The 13,828-nt window shown below is 42.6% G+C and overlaps 1 protein-coding gene across 3 annotated transcripts in view; it reads left to right on the forward strand.

Moving 5' to 3' along the window:
• Positions 1-13,828, forward strand: part of KCNH5 (potassium voltage-gated channel subfamily H member 5) — a 151,279-nt gene that overhangs the window by 111,046 nt on the left and 26,405 nt on the right. Inside the window, exons 9-11 of one of the 3 annotated variants that reach the window (XM_069018498.1) lie at positions 1,112-1,364; positions 11,823-12,019; positions 12,328-12,454. In XM_069018498.1, coding sequence (XP_068874599.1) covers positions 1,112-1,364; positions 11,823-12,019; positions 12,328-12,369 — 492 coding nt within the window. In that variant the 3' untranslated portion in view covers positions 12,370-12,454. Of the gene's footprint in view, positions 1-1,111; positions 1,365-11,822; positions 12,020-12,110; positions 12,455-13,828 lie in introns of those variants that run through there. The other 2 variants (XM_069018499.1, XM_069018497.1) reach the window with 2 other exon arrangements.

The following is a 13,828-nucleotide window of genomic DNA, read 5'->3' on the forward strand; positions in this document are numbered from 1 at the left end:
ATAAATTCCATACCATGAGAAATTAATCAGTACTATTGATCTGCAGTCTTCTTGATATGAGACTTCCTGAGTGCTCTTAGTCTCGTGCTCTTTTCTATCATTTATCCTAGAAACACATTAAAAGGTTTTGTGTGTTTCTCAGTGCACTTAGCTACTGTGCATCTTTGGGCTATAAGGATGTTAGTGTGTTTAGGAGGGTGTGCAAATATTAAACACCCAGTTTACAGACCCAAAGACCCACAGGTGTTCACTTTCTTTCTTCAGGTGTATTTGTGTTACTGTTTCAATAGGGAAAGCTATTTAAGGTAAGAAACTAGTTGAAGATCTTACTTAACTGATCTACAGTGAAGATGTCTTTATGTTCACAGGACATTTCATCACTCACCTCTACTTTACATTTCATGAGGTTTTATTTTACTTCCTTTTTCCTCCAATCTCTTTAGATTTTCTAGTCTGTATGCCCTCCTGGGCAGGTAATTCCTTATTTGTCTCAGTGAAACTGAGCCCTGGGTGTGTTTGGACACGTGTTGGTAAGTGGTCACCTACAGCAAGACTTCTGAAAGCTGGGTTTTCTGAGTCTGAACAAAATGTGGTGCTTTTCTGTTGTGGATGGTCTGTCTTTGCATGTCCTCGAGCTCCTTCAGTTCTGTGTGTCCAATCTGTGCTCCTGCAAGGGATTGAGCATAGCAGCAGGCAGATAGTCTGGGCACCAGGTCTGGAGGGATGCCCACAGACAGGACAGAGCATTTCCACCTGCAGCTCTGGAAAATGAAAAAAAAGCTGTTAGGAGTGAGCACACTGTAACAGAACAGTCCTGTCTTCCACATCACACTTTCAGCTGAAGTGAAAGCAGTAGATAGGTAGGAAAAGACTACCCCAAAATCAAGGTAAAACTCCCACCAGAAGCTTTCTGAAATAACTGGAGGGATGGATGGATGGATGGATGGATGGATGGATGGATGGATGGATGGATGGATGGATGGATGGATTTCAAGATCCCCCCCAGGCACATCTTCAGACCCATCTATCCGGTTATTTCATACAGCAGTGGCCTGGCGTCACATCTCCAGCTGATCCAGCTGATTATTTTTATATCTTTTCTTTTACCTAGGTCCTCTCGATCTGCCCCAAGGACATGAGAGCAGACATCTGCGTGCACCTGAACAGGAAAGTTTTCAACGAGCACCCTGCCTTCCGGCTGGCCAGCGACGGCTGCCTGCGAGCCCTGGCCGTGGAGTTCCAGACCATCCATTGCGCCCCGGGGGACCTCATCTACCACGCTGGGGAAAGCGTTGATGCTCTTTGCTTTGTGGTCTCAGGATCCTTGGAAGTCATCCAGGACGACGAGGTGGTGGCTATTTTAGGTACTGTGATCTCTGCTGAAACGCTCGTGGTTTGTGTGTATTTTCCTTTTGCTGAGGTTTGAATATTAAATAGTCTTGCCTAACATCAGCTGGGACTACGGGAGGCTAGGAGTTGTCATAAGATGGAGATACTGTGTCTCCAGAGATCCTTCTCCAGAAGCAAATCCTTCATCTTTTGTGCCATTGGGAGTGCTGTTTCTGCCCAGTATGGCTCACTGGTCACAGCTCCAGTGTCTCTGAGCAGGAGAATGGCATCTGTGTGCTTGACATCTTTTAAACGGCCTGCTGGAGGAAATGCATGTTGTTTTATGTTACTCCCTCAGGAGGATTTCCACATTAACCTTCTCACTGGGGTTTTCGTTTGCCTGTGTTCTAGCCCAGAATAACACCTACAAACAGTCTCTGCAAGGAAGCAAAATTTTTTCTTGTAGTGAGCTGGCTTTGCAGGAAATAAAGAGTCTGATCTGACTTTGCAAAGGGATGGGGTTACACCATGTATCAAACCACAGTCATGTAAAGTCTGAGTAATGGGGGAGCTCCAGGTTAATCAGCTGTCACCCCACTGTGCTGTCTGGTTTGCCAGCAATGGGTGGGAAGGGGCTCAATGCAGACCCTCGTTAGCTTGTATGGGATTGGAAGGGTGTGGCACATGGCAGGACTGGTGGTCTGCACTGGAGTGGAGGCAGGAATCCTCCTCAGAGGCAGAACCATGTGGAGGAAAAACTGGTGGCTCTGCAGAAAAACTATCCAGTGCCTATCTTGCCTGTTTAAAATAAACCCATTTATTGTAGGACTCATCTCCTGTTGAATATTTACCTTCTCTTAAGATGGAGCTGTCACTCCCTGAGGGCAAATCCAGTGGGTTCCTTGTACTAGGGGACCTGTCAGACCCCACTGAAGCTCTGTGCTCCTTCTTCCCTCTAAGGGTGGTCCAGAGGGCTCCTGATGTGTTTCCCTAAAAACGTGCGTGCGTGTGTGTGTGTGTGTGTGTGTGTGTGTGTGTGTGTGTGCCTGGGACTGGGGTGGGATTGGGAAGTGTGTGGATGGGGCTGCATGGAAACAGCTCCCCCAGGGCATCCCTTGGATTCTCCTAGCTGGAGTGTGAGCTCAGGAAAATGCACATCCATGCTCTTTGTAAATACCTACTGCACCTTACTGTATTCTAGTACACACTAAGGTTTTGAAAAAGAGAGATTTAATGTAAGAATGAATCTGTTTCCATATTCAGATGTGAAGTAATTATGATAAAAACTCCTAAACCAGCAATTTCCATAGGAAATTATTCCTTGTATTCCAGCTCACTGGACCATTTCATTTTTATAATTAATCTCAGTGATGATATTTTATATTTGCTTACAATTATTTAGAAAACAAAAGGCTTAAGAGCAGATAGCAGTATTTAAACAAATAAACAGTTTTTACAATGAAAACTGTAAATATGTGATTTACTGAACTAAGAGCTATCACTAAATGGATTACATGCAAAACTTGATTGCATTTATTAATGAATATTGTGTATTTGAAATGACATCACAGCAAGAACTTTTTGTTTCTACCTTGTAGAATCTAGTATTTATATTAATCCCCGTTTGACCAGAGAGACTTTTAACCATATCTCGTTAAAGTGAATTACCTTTAATTATCAAAAGTGCCTTCGATTCTTCCATGACTCAGAGCTACGTTCATCATGTACTACAGGGATTGGCAGAATGTGTAAAAGTAACTTAAAGCAAGATAAACTGCTTCCTCTGGTCCTAGAACACACTGAAGAGTTTTTTCATGCTCTGACAGATTATTTAGCAGAATAGTGAACTGAGTAATTGTGGGATGTTGTGTCCTAAAAATTTGCTTGTTGAAGAAAATCTCTCCCAGATGTAGTTGCAAAGACATTTCTAGAGCTGGCTGTGACACCTGAAACAGCAACTGCAGATCAGACAGTGAAAAACATAATTTTTATTGATCTGTTCTGCCTTGAGAAGTTCAAGCACAAGGAACATGAATCTGCCTAAGGGGGAGACCAGGTTTAAAAAACTGACTAATGGGAAAACCTCAGTAACTCCTTTGAATGCTCCAAGCATCTGCTTCCACACTGGTTTTCCCAGGGAAAGTCATCTCTCAGGATTGTGCTGCCAGTCTGTCCATCTTCTCCATCCCCCAGCAGTGACCTAGAGTGGAAACCTAGAGGAAATGTGATAAGTATCCTTTGGAAACTTGTCCTCATTAATTTCCTCTATGAGAGCAGGAATGAACAGGACATGCTGTCTGCAGCCTCTGCTCCTTGCAGAGGAAATAATAGTGTAGTGTGATTTAATACAGTAGTGTGTTATTTGCCTTGCTTAAAGAAAGAGAGAGGGAGAAGGGGTGTTATTTTTTTTTTTTTTTTTGGCCATGCTCACCTGCAGATGGATAGTTTGATGTATTTTTAGATGTGGAATATCCTAGAAAAGAGAGTCAGGTAGGGACATCAAAACAGGTTAAGAACCATCATCTCCCATCTTTTACATTCATGCTTCTGTCCGGAGGCTTCATCCTCCCTCAGGTCCTGGCATAAATCACTCCACAATCTTCCTGCTTTTTCTCTTTGTCCGTCTTCCCTTATCATGTTCCCTTGCCTTGCAGCCACGGTGAGTTAGCACATCCAGCCTTCCTGCTTCCTGCCCTCAGGAGACTTGGCATCTCATCCAGGTGCTTTTCTTTTCTTCCACCTTCATGGAACAACCATTCTTTCATTCAGCAGTGTTTTTCCTGCCTCAACAGCTGCAGCTTTGGTGTTTTCTGTGTTTGAAATCAGCTGATTGACAGGGCAACTTGCAGCACTGTGACATTTTGCTCCCCCCTGGTTTGATTTTGTTCTCATTTGTGGATAATTAAACGCCCAGCTGCTGCAGTAATCAGCATTACAGAAACACTAACAGTAAGAGAATGACTCCAACTGTAGACCTGCAGTTTTTAGGACTCATTAATGCAGATATCCGGGTGCTCCATTATGATCCACTCATTAGTTACCTCCCCTTCTCGAGGCCAGTGTCCCACCTTTTGCAGGTCCTGGCTGTAGCAGGGAGCACTCCATGTGCAGCACTGGGGTGCTGCTACACTGGGGAAAAGGAGACACGGTCATTTTAACATAACTCATCTGCAGTTGCCAGGAGAATGGAGAAGGGCAAACAGTCTTGTCTCTAATTATCAAAACTTTCCCAGCAAGCGAGGTGACCCTGAGAAGGCACGTCAGTAATTTTCCACCATCTCAAGCAGGAGTAAACAATTTAACTGCCACTGCTCTGCACAAGGAGGTGTTACCAGCAAAGGATCTCAGGAAGGACCAGGGGTTTGGAGTCCCCAGGCTAATGAAAGGAGGCATCAGCTGCCAGAGGGCACCTAATAATTCACCCTGCTGCAATTAACCTGAATTTGCTCCTGATGAGGAGTTACACATCAGTGGCAATACCAGCCAAGTGGCTCTGGAAGTTGCTTTCCAGCTCCTGCTATTTGCACAGCTGGCTGTGAGTTGTGGAGTAACTTAAACTGGGCATATTGATTAACAAGGCTTAAAGAAGTCGTTTTTTCAGCAGAAAAATAATGGCCCACTGCGTTCAGATGTTGATTGTAGGAATTGATCAAAAATATTGCTCAAGCTGCATAGCGATAAAAGTATATTGAGCAGTGAAATCCTGGTGGGGGTTGCTGCTGAGTGAACTCAGTTTTAATAGTCAAGCCAGAAAGAATATAAATTTAACAGTTCAAGTTTCAGCCACACTTAGGGTCCTGATCCCATATGTATTCAGTTGTCTTTATGTGTGGCATGTTAATTCTCAGCATGTTCTGCCTATAATTCCAGAGCAACCTGTTGTTTATTGTTATTAGACAAACCAGACCTTATTAAAGGCCTTCTTCATTAATTATTTCCAAATGTTTTATCTGGGAAGGGGATATGATGCAGTATCAGAGGAGTAGAGGAAAGCAAGTGTCTTCTTGAGTGCGGTATGGCAGCTGAAAATGAGGATGAGTCTTTTTCTGCTCATAATGCAATACTTGTGTTTGGGGGTCAAAAGATTGAGTCTCCCACCAAATCACACAGAGAAAAGTTCTTTGGAGGAAGAGCAAGCAGCAGCTCCCATCTGGGTGAGCAGGAGGCCCAGGAGCTCCATAGCTCTCATCCATGGGGATTAGCAAGATGATATTTGGTATCCACGCATCAACACTTTTAATTTCCATGCCTAGGCAGCCAGGAATGTGCTTTGTGCAGGACAAGACTGACCATATGGGATGCACTTTGTGACATGAAAACCCGTTAGTCCAGTTCTGTCTCATAGTATTAGTGGCTAATTCCCTGATTTTAATTAGTTTAGCTGCAGCTTGGGTTTCTTCTCAAGTGGAATGAAGGTGGCAGAATTGGCGCCTGTGTCAAATCAGCTCTTGTTAATTTATACTGAACTTTTGTGTTGTTTTCAATGTGAAGTCAACCAAGGCAGACTAATTGTGAGCATTTCCCCAGGTTAGTGACATGCACCTGGAAGCAATTTACAGAACAGGCTGTGCCCTATTTCATCTATAGGAACAGTCCCCTGTGTTCCAATGAGTTAAAGCTCTAAATTAACTAAGAGGAAAATGATTCATAGAGGAAAGGGTTGGGTTTTTTTTCAGCTAGCAGAAGTGAAATAATTAACGTGATTTAGGCTGGGGTTTAAGTGCTGAATCTCAAAGTATTTTGCAAAATACTTGAAGGGTTACTGGTCTGAGAACGGGTGTGACGTGCTGCACTGTGCAGTTCTTCTTAAGTGCCTTGGAATCAGTCAGATCTTGCAGGTCTGGGTTGACATCTGCAGTACCATGTAAGATTTAGTCCTACTGATACTTGTTCAAAAGTGTCATTAGTTCTTACTGACAAACCTGAATTTTCCATATTGTTTTGTAAATTTAATGTATTTTTGTGTCTCTCTCTGCATGATGGTTAATTATGATAAGAAACATCAATCTTAATTTAGTGCCAGCCAGCGTGTTACAGATTTGATCTGCAGCTTCCAGAGTCAGGAAGATTCCTTTCTCTGAATTGATATGTTTTTGAGTTAGACCTGCATGCTTCACTGCCAAAACTCGAAAGCTTGCCAGCACAAGAAAAGAAAAATTATTTAAAAGTCGTGTGATACAGTTCTTTTAAATCAGACTAATAGTTTAAGGCAATCTGATTTGCCTTATGAGTTTTTAAGGTGGTAGGAATGGTCATGCTCTCAGGTTTATTTCCTCAGTCAGAAAGGATAGAAACCTATTTCTGTGTAAAATCAAGATGGAAATAACTTGTCTCCAGGAACTGGGGTTTCTAGAAAGATGTGAGGCACTATGGTACTTGCACTAAAAATGAAAGAGAAAAGGAGAGAAATCTTTCTGGGCCTTGGGCCCTGCTTGCAGCAGTCCTGAATGCTGGAAGAAAAGTCAGTTCCTTTGTGTTTCCAGGGGCAGATGGGGAAGGTTGCACTGTATTAAATAATGCAAAGTACCTTTGCCAGCATGGACTTGGATTGTGGCACAGCTCTTGTCATTGCTGCTTTACTGACTGCTCTGACAATGCTTCAGAGGCTGGAAATGCTGTTTTCTCTCCTCATTCTGCCCTTTCACATGTTCATGTGCAGTCCTGTAGTGGTGGATTTATACGTGGCTCAATGATTAGCTTTGATCTGATTTTCAAGGAAGTTCTGGCCCTTCTGGATGCACCAGAAGTTGAGGATAAAACATTCACAGGGGCAAGAAGACCTCTCTCACAGTTCAGTATCATTTCTGCACATCTTGGGCTGTGCTTGCAGTGATATCCCAGATGGGAAGTGCACCTGGTGGATTTGCACCACTGCACCACCCCCAGCTTCTCCAGATACCCTCTTTAGGCAGAAACAGCTGTATCAGCTAAGCCCAGAAATCCAGCCAGCCCAGCAGCCCTTCTTCAGAAATGTTCAATAGCAGATGAGCAGGCGAAACTAGGAAGGTGAAGTAAGGAAATTGTGATGCTTCCCCAGAACGTTTCCAACCCTCCACTGAACTGTATTTCACCCAGAGAGAAGTATTTTGTGTTTAGTAGCCACAGATGGATTTTATTTCATAAATATATCCCATCATTTTTTAAACCTGTGCAACCATCCCCAGTGTGCCAGGGTAAGGAGATGCAGAACTGCTCATCGACCCATCACGGAGCTGCTCTGGGTGACAGGAGCTGGTTCACTCCCTGCTCGTTGGGTTTCTACATCAGTTTGAAGAGGTTTCCCTGCAGATACATAGATACAGGTGTATTTGTGTGAATATAGACACCAATATTTGTAATTATGGCCACAGGAACATGGTGCTTGCTCACTGACCTCCACTTGTGCCCATGCTGTCATCACTTCTTCAGGGTTATTGGTACTTGAGCTGATTGGATGAACGTTTTGTCTCTGTGATCCAGTTTTACTGATTCTCAAACAACATCAGCCTTTGCTTTTCATAAGCAACGTAAGATTTGAGCACATCATGATGGAAAGCCAACATGATTCATCATGTCTGCTTTGTGCTAGTGTGATTGATGAGGCTTTGGAGATATTTTAAAATGGTTAAAGGGTAGCTGGTCTGTTAGCTAAGACTGCACAGAAAAACAACTCCTTAAGGAGTCTTGGTTCCCTTTTTGTGTTTTTACCCAGTGCTATTTCCCACCAAGAATTTATTCTTTAGCTGCCTGCCTAAACTTTCTTCCAAAGGATCCATCAAGCTCTTATGTCTGCTAGGATATTTATTAGCTCAGTTTCTGTCCCCATCTGAAGAAAGATAAATTTTGTCTTTACATAAATACATGTGTGGGTTCTGAGATACTGTTTAAAAAGAGTGTTTCCGAGTTCAAGCACTTTTTCGTTCCATCTGCAAGCTCCTGGGGGGGTTCCATAAAGCCCTTAAGAATTTTTCTGCCTGAAAAGTCCAGGCATGAACTGCTGTCTGACAAATTGGCAGGTCAGTCTATGGTGTAAGGCTGCAGAGAACATCCTTCCCCCCAGATCTGTTTTGCAGGGTTATCAGAATATAGAAGATAGAATAGTGCATAGAAATATCCTGACCTATTACACAGCTGCATACCATAGGATTGTCCCTAAATATATTTATGTGAATATGCATGAATAGATATGTATATTTTATGTACAGGCACGTACACATACGTAGTACACTGTATTTACAATTATAGCAGTGTAGCTATTTCAGCAAAAATTATACCTGCCATAAACACCCTTCACATGTCCTCTTGTTGTCCATGTTCCTTTCAGTTGCAAAATCCGATTTTTTATGATCTAAGTGGTCTTTTCCAGCCCAAAGGATTTTATGATTCTGTGATGTGTAAAATGTATGCAAGTAGTTCCCACTCTAGTTTACAGCATTCCTTCTTCCAGCGATGCTTTGGGCACCGTGAGAGCAAGGGCAGGAGGGTTTCCCAGAACTTCGCCTCCATTTGGGAGGTGCTCAGGGCTGAGGACAGGGCAGATTTGGGAGGTAACATGCTGAGGCCTCAATAAATCTCCAGAGAGAAGCTTTGGAAATGATGCAGGTTGCATCAGTATCTCTGCATTCCCAGCCCAGCCTCAGCAGCACTTTCCCTGGAGCTCTGAACATCCCCTGTGAGTGAAAAACACTTGTATGTGTCTCTGGGTAGCTGTGTCAGACCTACCCAGTTACATTTTCTGTTTTGCAACCCTGAAAATTTTGTTTTTATTTAGTTGCAATGTGTAAAATTAACCTCAGAATCATAGAACGAGACACCTTCCACCAGACCAGGTTTCTCAAAGCCCCATCTGGCCTGGCCCTAAACATTTCAGGGATGGGGCATCCACAGCTTCTCTGAGCATCCTATTCAGTGCCTCACCACCCGCTGAGTGAAGAATTTTTTCCTAACATCTGATCTTGTCCTGAGTGAATAATTACCTGTCTCTGCACAGTGAACTACAGTTAATAGGGATGAAGTATAGTACATTAATCTCTGTATTTATGAAAAAAGATGCGTTGTTTTGGAGAATCTGGTAGGTTTTGTTTTCATTCTGTGCATTCCTTAGCACATTTATAACCAGCAAACGAGCTCAGAAGTGTGTGTGGGAAATGTCAAATTCAAGAACCCTTAAAGGCTTCCAAGATTTTATACATTCTGAAGAGTATAAACCACAATGTAAGAGGAGTTCAGAGCTTTACCCTTCAAATCCAGTGAGTGATGGCTCATGGAAGAGTGAATAAGTTCAGTTCATCATGTCCCAGCCTTTAAGTCCCAACCAGTGCAGTTCCCTGGCACACTGAAGACAACGAGAAGATCTTCTCAAGTTTGTGAATGTTGGTTTCGTTTATCCATGGTTTGTGTACAGATTCTGTAACACACTGTTGTGCTGAGTTTTGGGGTGAGCATCCACTGCTTTCAACCTCTTGATTAAATTAACTACATATTAGCCTAAGTTTGAAAGGAGAGCAAGCAGTTTTCTCACATTTCAGTGGTAAAACCAGTGTGTTTTAACTGCACTTTGCACTGAATGCAGGACTCAGTTCTGTCCTGTGTCCACCTCAGAGAGCAAATCCATTGAGCAATTTTCTGCATTTCAGAAATGGTCTGTTTTCTATAAATTATGTAACTGTGCTGAGTATGTCTGTAAACTGGGTTTTGAACTCTAAGTATAGACAAGGACAATTAACTGCAAAAGGTAATTTCAAAAGAGTATGTTGGATAAATTACAGTGTTCCTAGAAAATGCTCTGTATTAAGGAAAACATTTAAAGCACCTTGTTTCATAAATTATACCAGCTGTGTTATGTATTGTAGTTAATTTTAATTACATAAAAATATGTAGAATTAAAAGCAGCTCAATGAGATGCAGTTATAACCTTTCTAAGGGATGATTCTGTTATAGAGACATTTGTTAGAAAATAAAAACAGAGAAGGGAAGGTAAGGACTTGAACATTTTATTTCACCCTTGCTGAGAAATGTTGGCTATGTTTTACTGCATACAATACCAAAAGCAGAAATGGAAATGGAGAAATAGAGCCTCATGACCCTCAAAAGTAATAAGGTTGGATAAATTACCCCTCTGGTCTGTGTTTCCAAAATAGAGTGGAGTGAAATGTTAAAAGTTCTTAAAAGAGAAAATATGAAAATGCATTACCTTTTTTATGCCAAAACTATAACATCTTTAACCTTCACCAAGGGGCTGCTTGAGGTGCCTGAAATCAATAGCTACTGACGGACTGATTTGAGTTCCCTTTTAATAACTGCTAAAATAAAGAGCTGGGCTATCTCTGCAGGTCTGAAACAAAAAATACCCTTTGTACCACAATTTCTACTTCAGGGTTTGAGGTTTCAGCCACGCACCACACACCGTGGCCCTTGCCCAGCCCATGGCCAGGCAGCAAGAGGCAGCTTTTGAATGCTTCAATGTGTCTTGTGTTGCTGCCACTACCTCTTCTCAGAACAGCCAGAGGGTCCAAACCTGAAAGGATATCTCCAATCTGCACCCATGCTGGGGTTCTGGTCGGGTCAGAAGCGTGATTTTGAATCTGGTGTCCTCATCCTCTTGTCCTTTGGTGTCTAGCACAGGTATGGGGGGTGTGGATTCCTTGCAGATGAAAGATAGCTGGGATATGTCAGAGCACTTGCAGCCCCTGGAGCTCCTCTCTCCGTGGCACTGGACTACAGCTAGTCCCAAGTCCTCAGTCAGTCAGCTGTTCTGCTACACTGCATGCCAGTGCAGAAGTAGGCTTCAGGTGTAATTTTCCCCTCTGGTTGAAGGTATTTATATGTGCCTGTGTCTGAGGTGTCAAACCCTCTCTTACTCAGCAAACATTGAAATACAGGCTTAAGCCTAAGCCTCTACTTAAATGGATGAATTTGGGTTTAGAACTGTACTTTTGGATGTGTTTAAGATTTAGAGGTGGTTATTTAAAGGTTAAAAGTCTCAGTGAGGCTTTTGGTGGGTTTTCCAGAAGGAGTGTTACCACTGACACTGAATTAAAAATGTTAAAACATCCTTTAAAACGGGGTCCTTGGGCCCTGGAAGCTGTCTCCTGCACCTCACTGTAGAGCCATGAGGTTGAAGGAACCTAGATGTCAGAGGGTTTTTGTAAGAGCAGGGCTCCTGAATCACTTGGGAACAGACACCTGAAATGTTCAATCACCTGAACATTAGTTAAGTGCTCATTATATTCAGTAGCCTTTGAAAAATCCATTACTTGTATCTTCAGCTACTTTTACAACCTGGCTCTTATGCTTTGTGACACTTCACAGAGCAATCCATAAATACCTTAAAAAACCTGAGGCTACTGCTAAGGGTGCTCAAGTACCTCAGCTAATTTTAAAACCTTCACCCTTGTTAGTGTTCATGGTTGGGGTAATTGGGAGCATAAAACAAGTAGTGAAAAAATCATCTATGTGCTGAGAAACTCTGCCTAAGCATTACCTTTTAACAAACCTGCCCTGCTGTTTTTCAGGTAAAGGTGATGTGTTTGGTGATATCTTCTGGAAGGAAACCAGCCTGGCCCATGCCTGTGCCAACGTACGGGCCCTGACCTACTGCGATTTGCATATAATTAAGCGAGAGGCCTTGCTGAAAGTGCTGGACTTCTACACTGCTTTTGCAAACTCCTTCTCGAGGAACCTCACGCTCACCTGCAATCTCAGGAAGCGGGTAAGCTCTTGTTTTCCTCTTTCTCTCACCTGCATGCTCCTGCAGGTGCTTGCAGTGTTTGACAGCCCCCATTTCGTTGTGATGTTTTCAGGTCGTCGCAGATTGAGTGGCCTTCTGATAAATGCTGTTGCTGTTTATAATGATGGCTCAGTAAAAGTTACCTGTAGATTTGCAGCTCTGGAGAGCAGTCCTAGCAGGATGACACATGAATTGCATTTCTTTTCCTTTTCTTGATAGTTGCTGGTTTTCATTTTGTTGTTTTTGTTGTTTTTTTTTTTTTTTCCATCCCATCGCATAAATGTATAAAGTTACATTTTATAGAGTCCAGATTCTGGATTCCTCAAAGGTGAAGTCTCTAAGATACAGTTCAGAGGACAGCCTGATGAATCTCCATGGCATAGACCAACTAAGAAAAAATTATTGATGTTAAATAAATAAAATACACTCATCAAAGGTACTGTATTAATATCTGCTTCTCACAGTTGCATGGTCTAGAATTTTAGTATGGCAAGGTTAATAAAGCTGGGTAGTGATTTTACATCTTCTTAAACCCTCCTGCTCATTTTATAATCAATCAGCAATGCTCACTATCCATTAGTTCTTTCAAAGAACACTCTAACTAAAAATTATTTAGCTATAAAGATGTTTCTTGAAAACAGGTTAAGGGATCCTTTAATTCGCATTGCAGCTGCAAAATTTCATCTTTATGATTTTTTTTTACGATTGATGAGAGTTATATAAATTTCATTTGCATAGAGAAATCTCATAACAATGATTTGTAGATTACTGAGCATTAGCTGTGATCCTCTAGCTGCTGAAACACATTTTTCTGCAGCTGTACCTTGGGCATCTCACCTGATAATGTACCAAGGCTACCTCAGTATTTCACAAGACAATTTCAGCCTCTGCAACAACAGGAGTTCAACACAACTAGAATTTTACTTTTTAAAAGTCTGTTTTCTCTCTAGCCACTGGAGCTGCTTTCAGAGGAGGTTTCAATTTTTGTGCATTGCTTGTGCTCATTAATATCCCAAGTACGGCACAAAATACCCATGGCTGGAAGCAGATGCAGTGGGATTACAGTGCCCCTGTGTCTGTGCTGGAGCCTGAAAGAGCTGAATTATAATCAGGTTTGGTTCCAGCTTGTCAGCTTACCTCTGACTGGAAGGTTGTTAACTCCACTTCAGACCTGAAGGAGGGCTTTGGGGCTTGAAAGCTGGTTCATGGTTTCTAGCTTATCATTTCTCTGTTGATAAGAAGTGCTCTAAGCCTCGACTTCAGCATTCCCTCCCTTGCCATCTCACCAGCTACAGCCCTGCGATGACAACTCTGCTCAGGCATTGCTGATGGTGATTTCATGGGACAAGATGATGCCACATACATTGTACCAAAATGTATTCTTTCCTTCTTAAATCCATGAACCTGTCACTCCAGGTGGCTTCCTGAGAAAAACATGGACATTTCTGTTCCTGACAGGACAGTGTGCTGGAGTTCAGCTCTGCAGTCCAGGGATGCATATGGGGAAGTAGCCTCCTGGCTGAGTTGTCATGGATTTTCTTCTCTCTCATGCACCTTTTTTTAAGGAAAATTGGTTTCTCTGCAGGGCCCTGGCTCAGGGAATCACCCAGGTGGAAAAATTCGTGGAACTCAAGTTCCCAGTAGAGATACCTGCTGTTTAGCTCAGTGTCTGGCACACAGACTTTGCCATGGGGGCAGTGACTCCCAGTGAGAGGGAACAGCATTCCTAAGGAAACATTAGGTTTTGCAGAAGTAAAGGAAATGCTGTTTGGGGGAATGTGTGGGCGGTAC

This window comes from Aphelocoma coerulescens, chromosome 5 (genome assembly GCF_041296385.1).
Source record: "Aphelocoma coerulescens isolate FSJ_1873_10779 chromosome 5, UR_Acoe_1.0, whole genome shotgun sequence".
Classification (NCBI taxonomy): domain Eukaryota; kingdom Metazoa; phylum Chordata; class Aves; order Passeriformes; family Corvidae; genus Aphelocoma; species Aphelocoma coerulescens.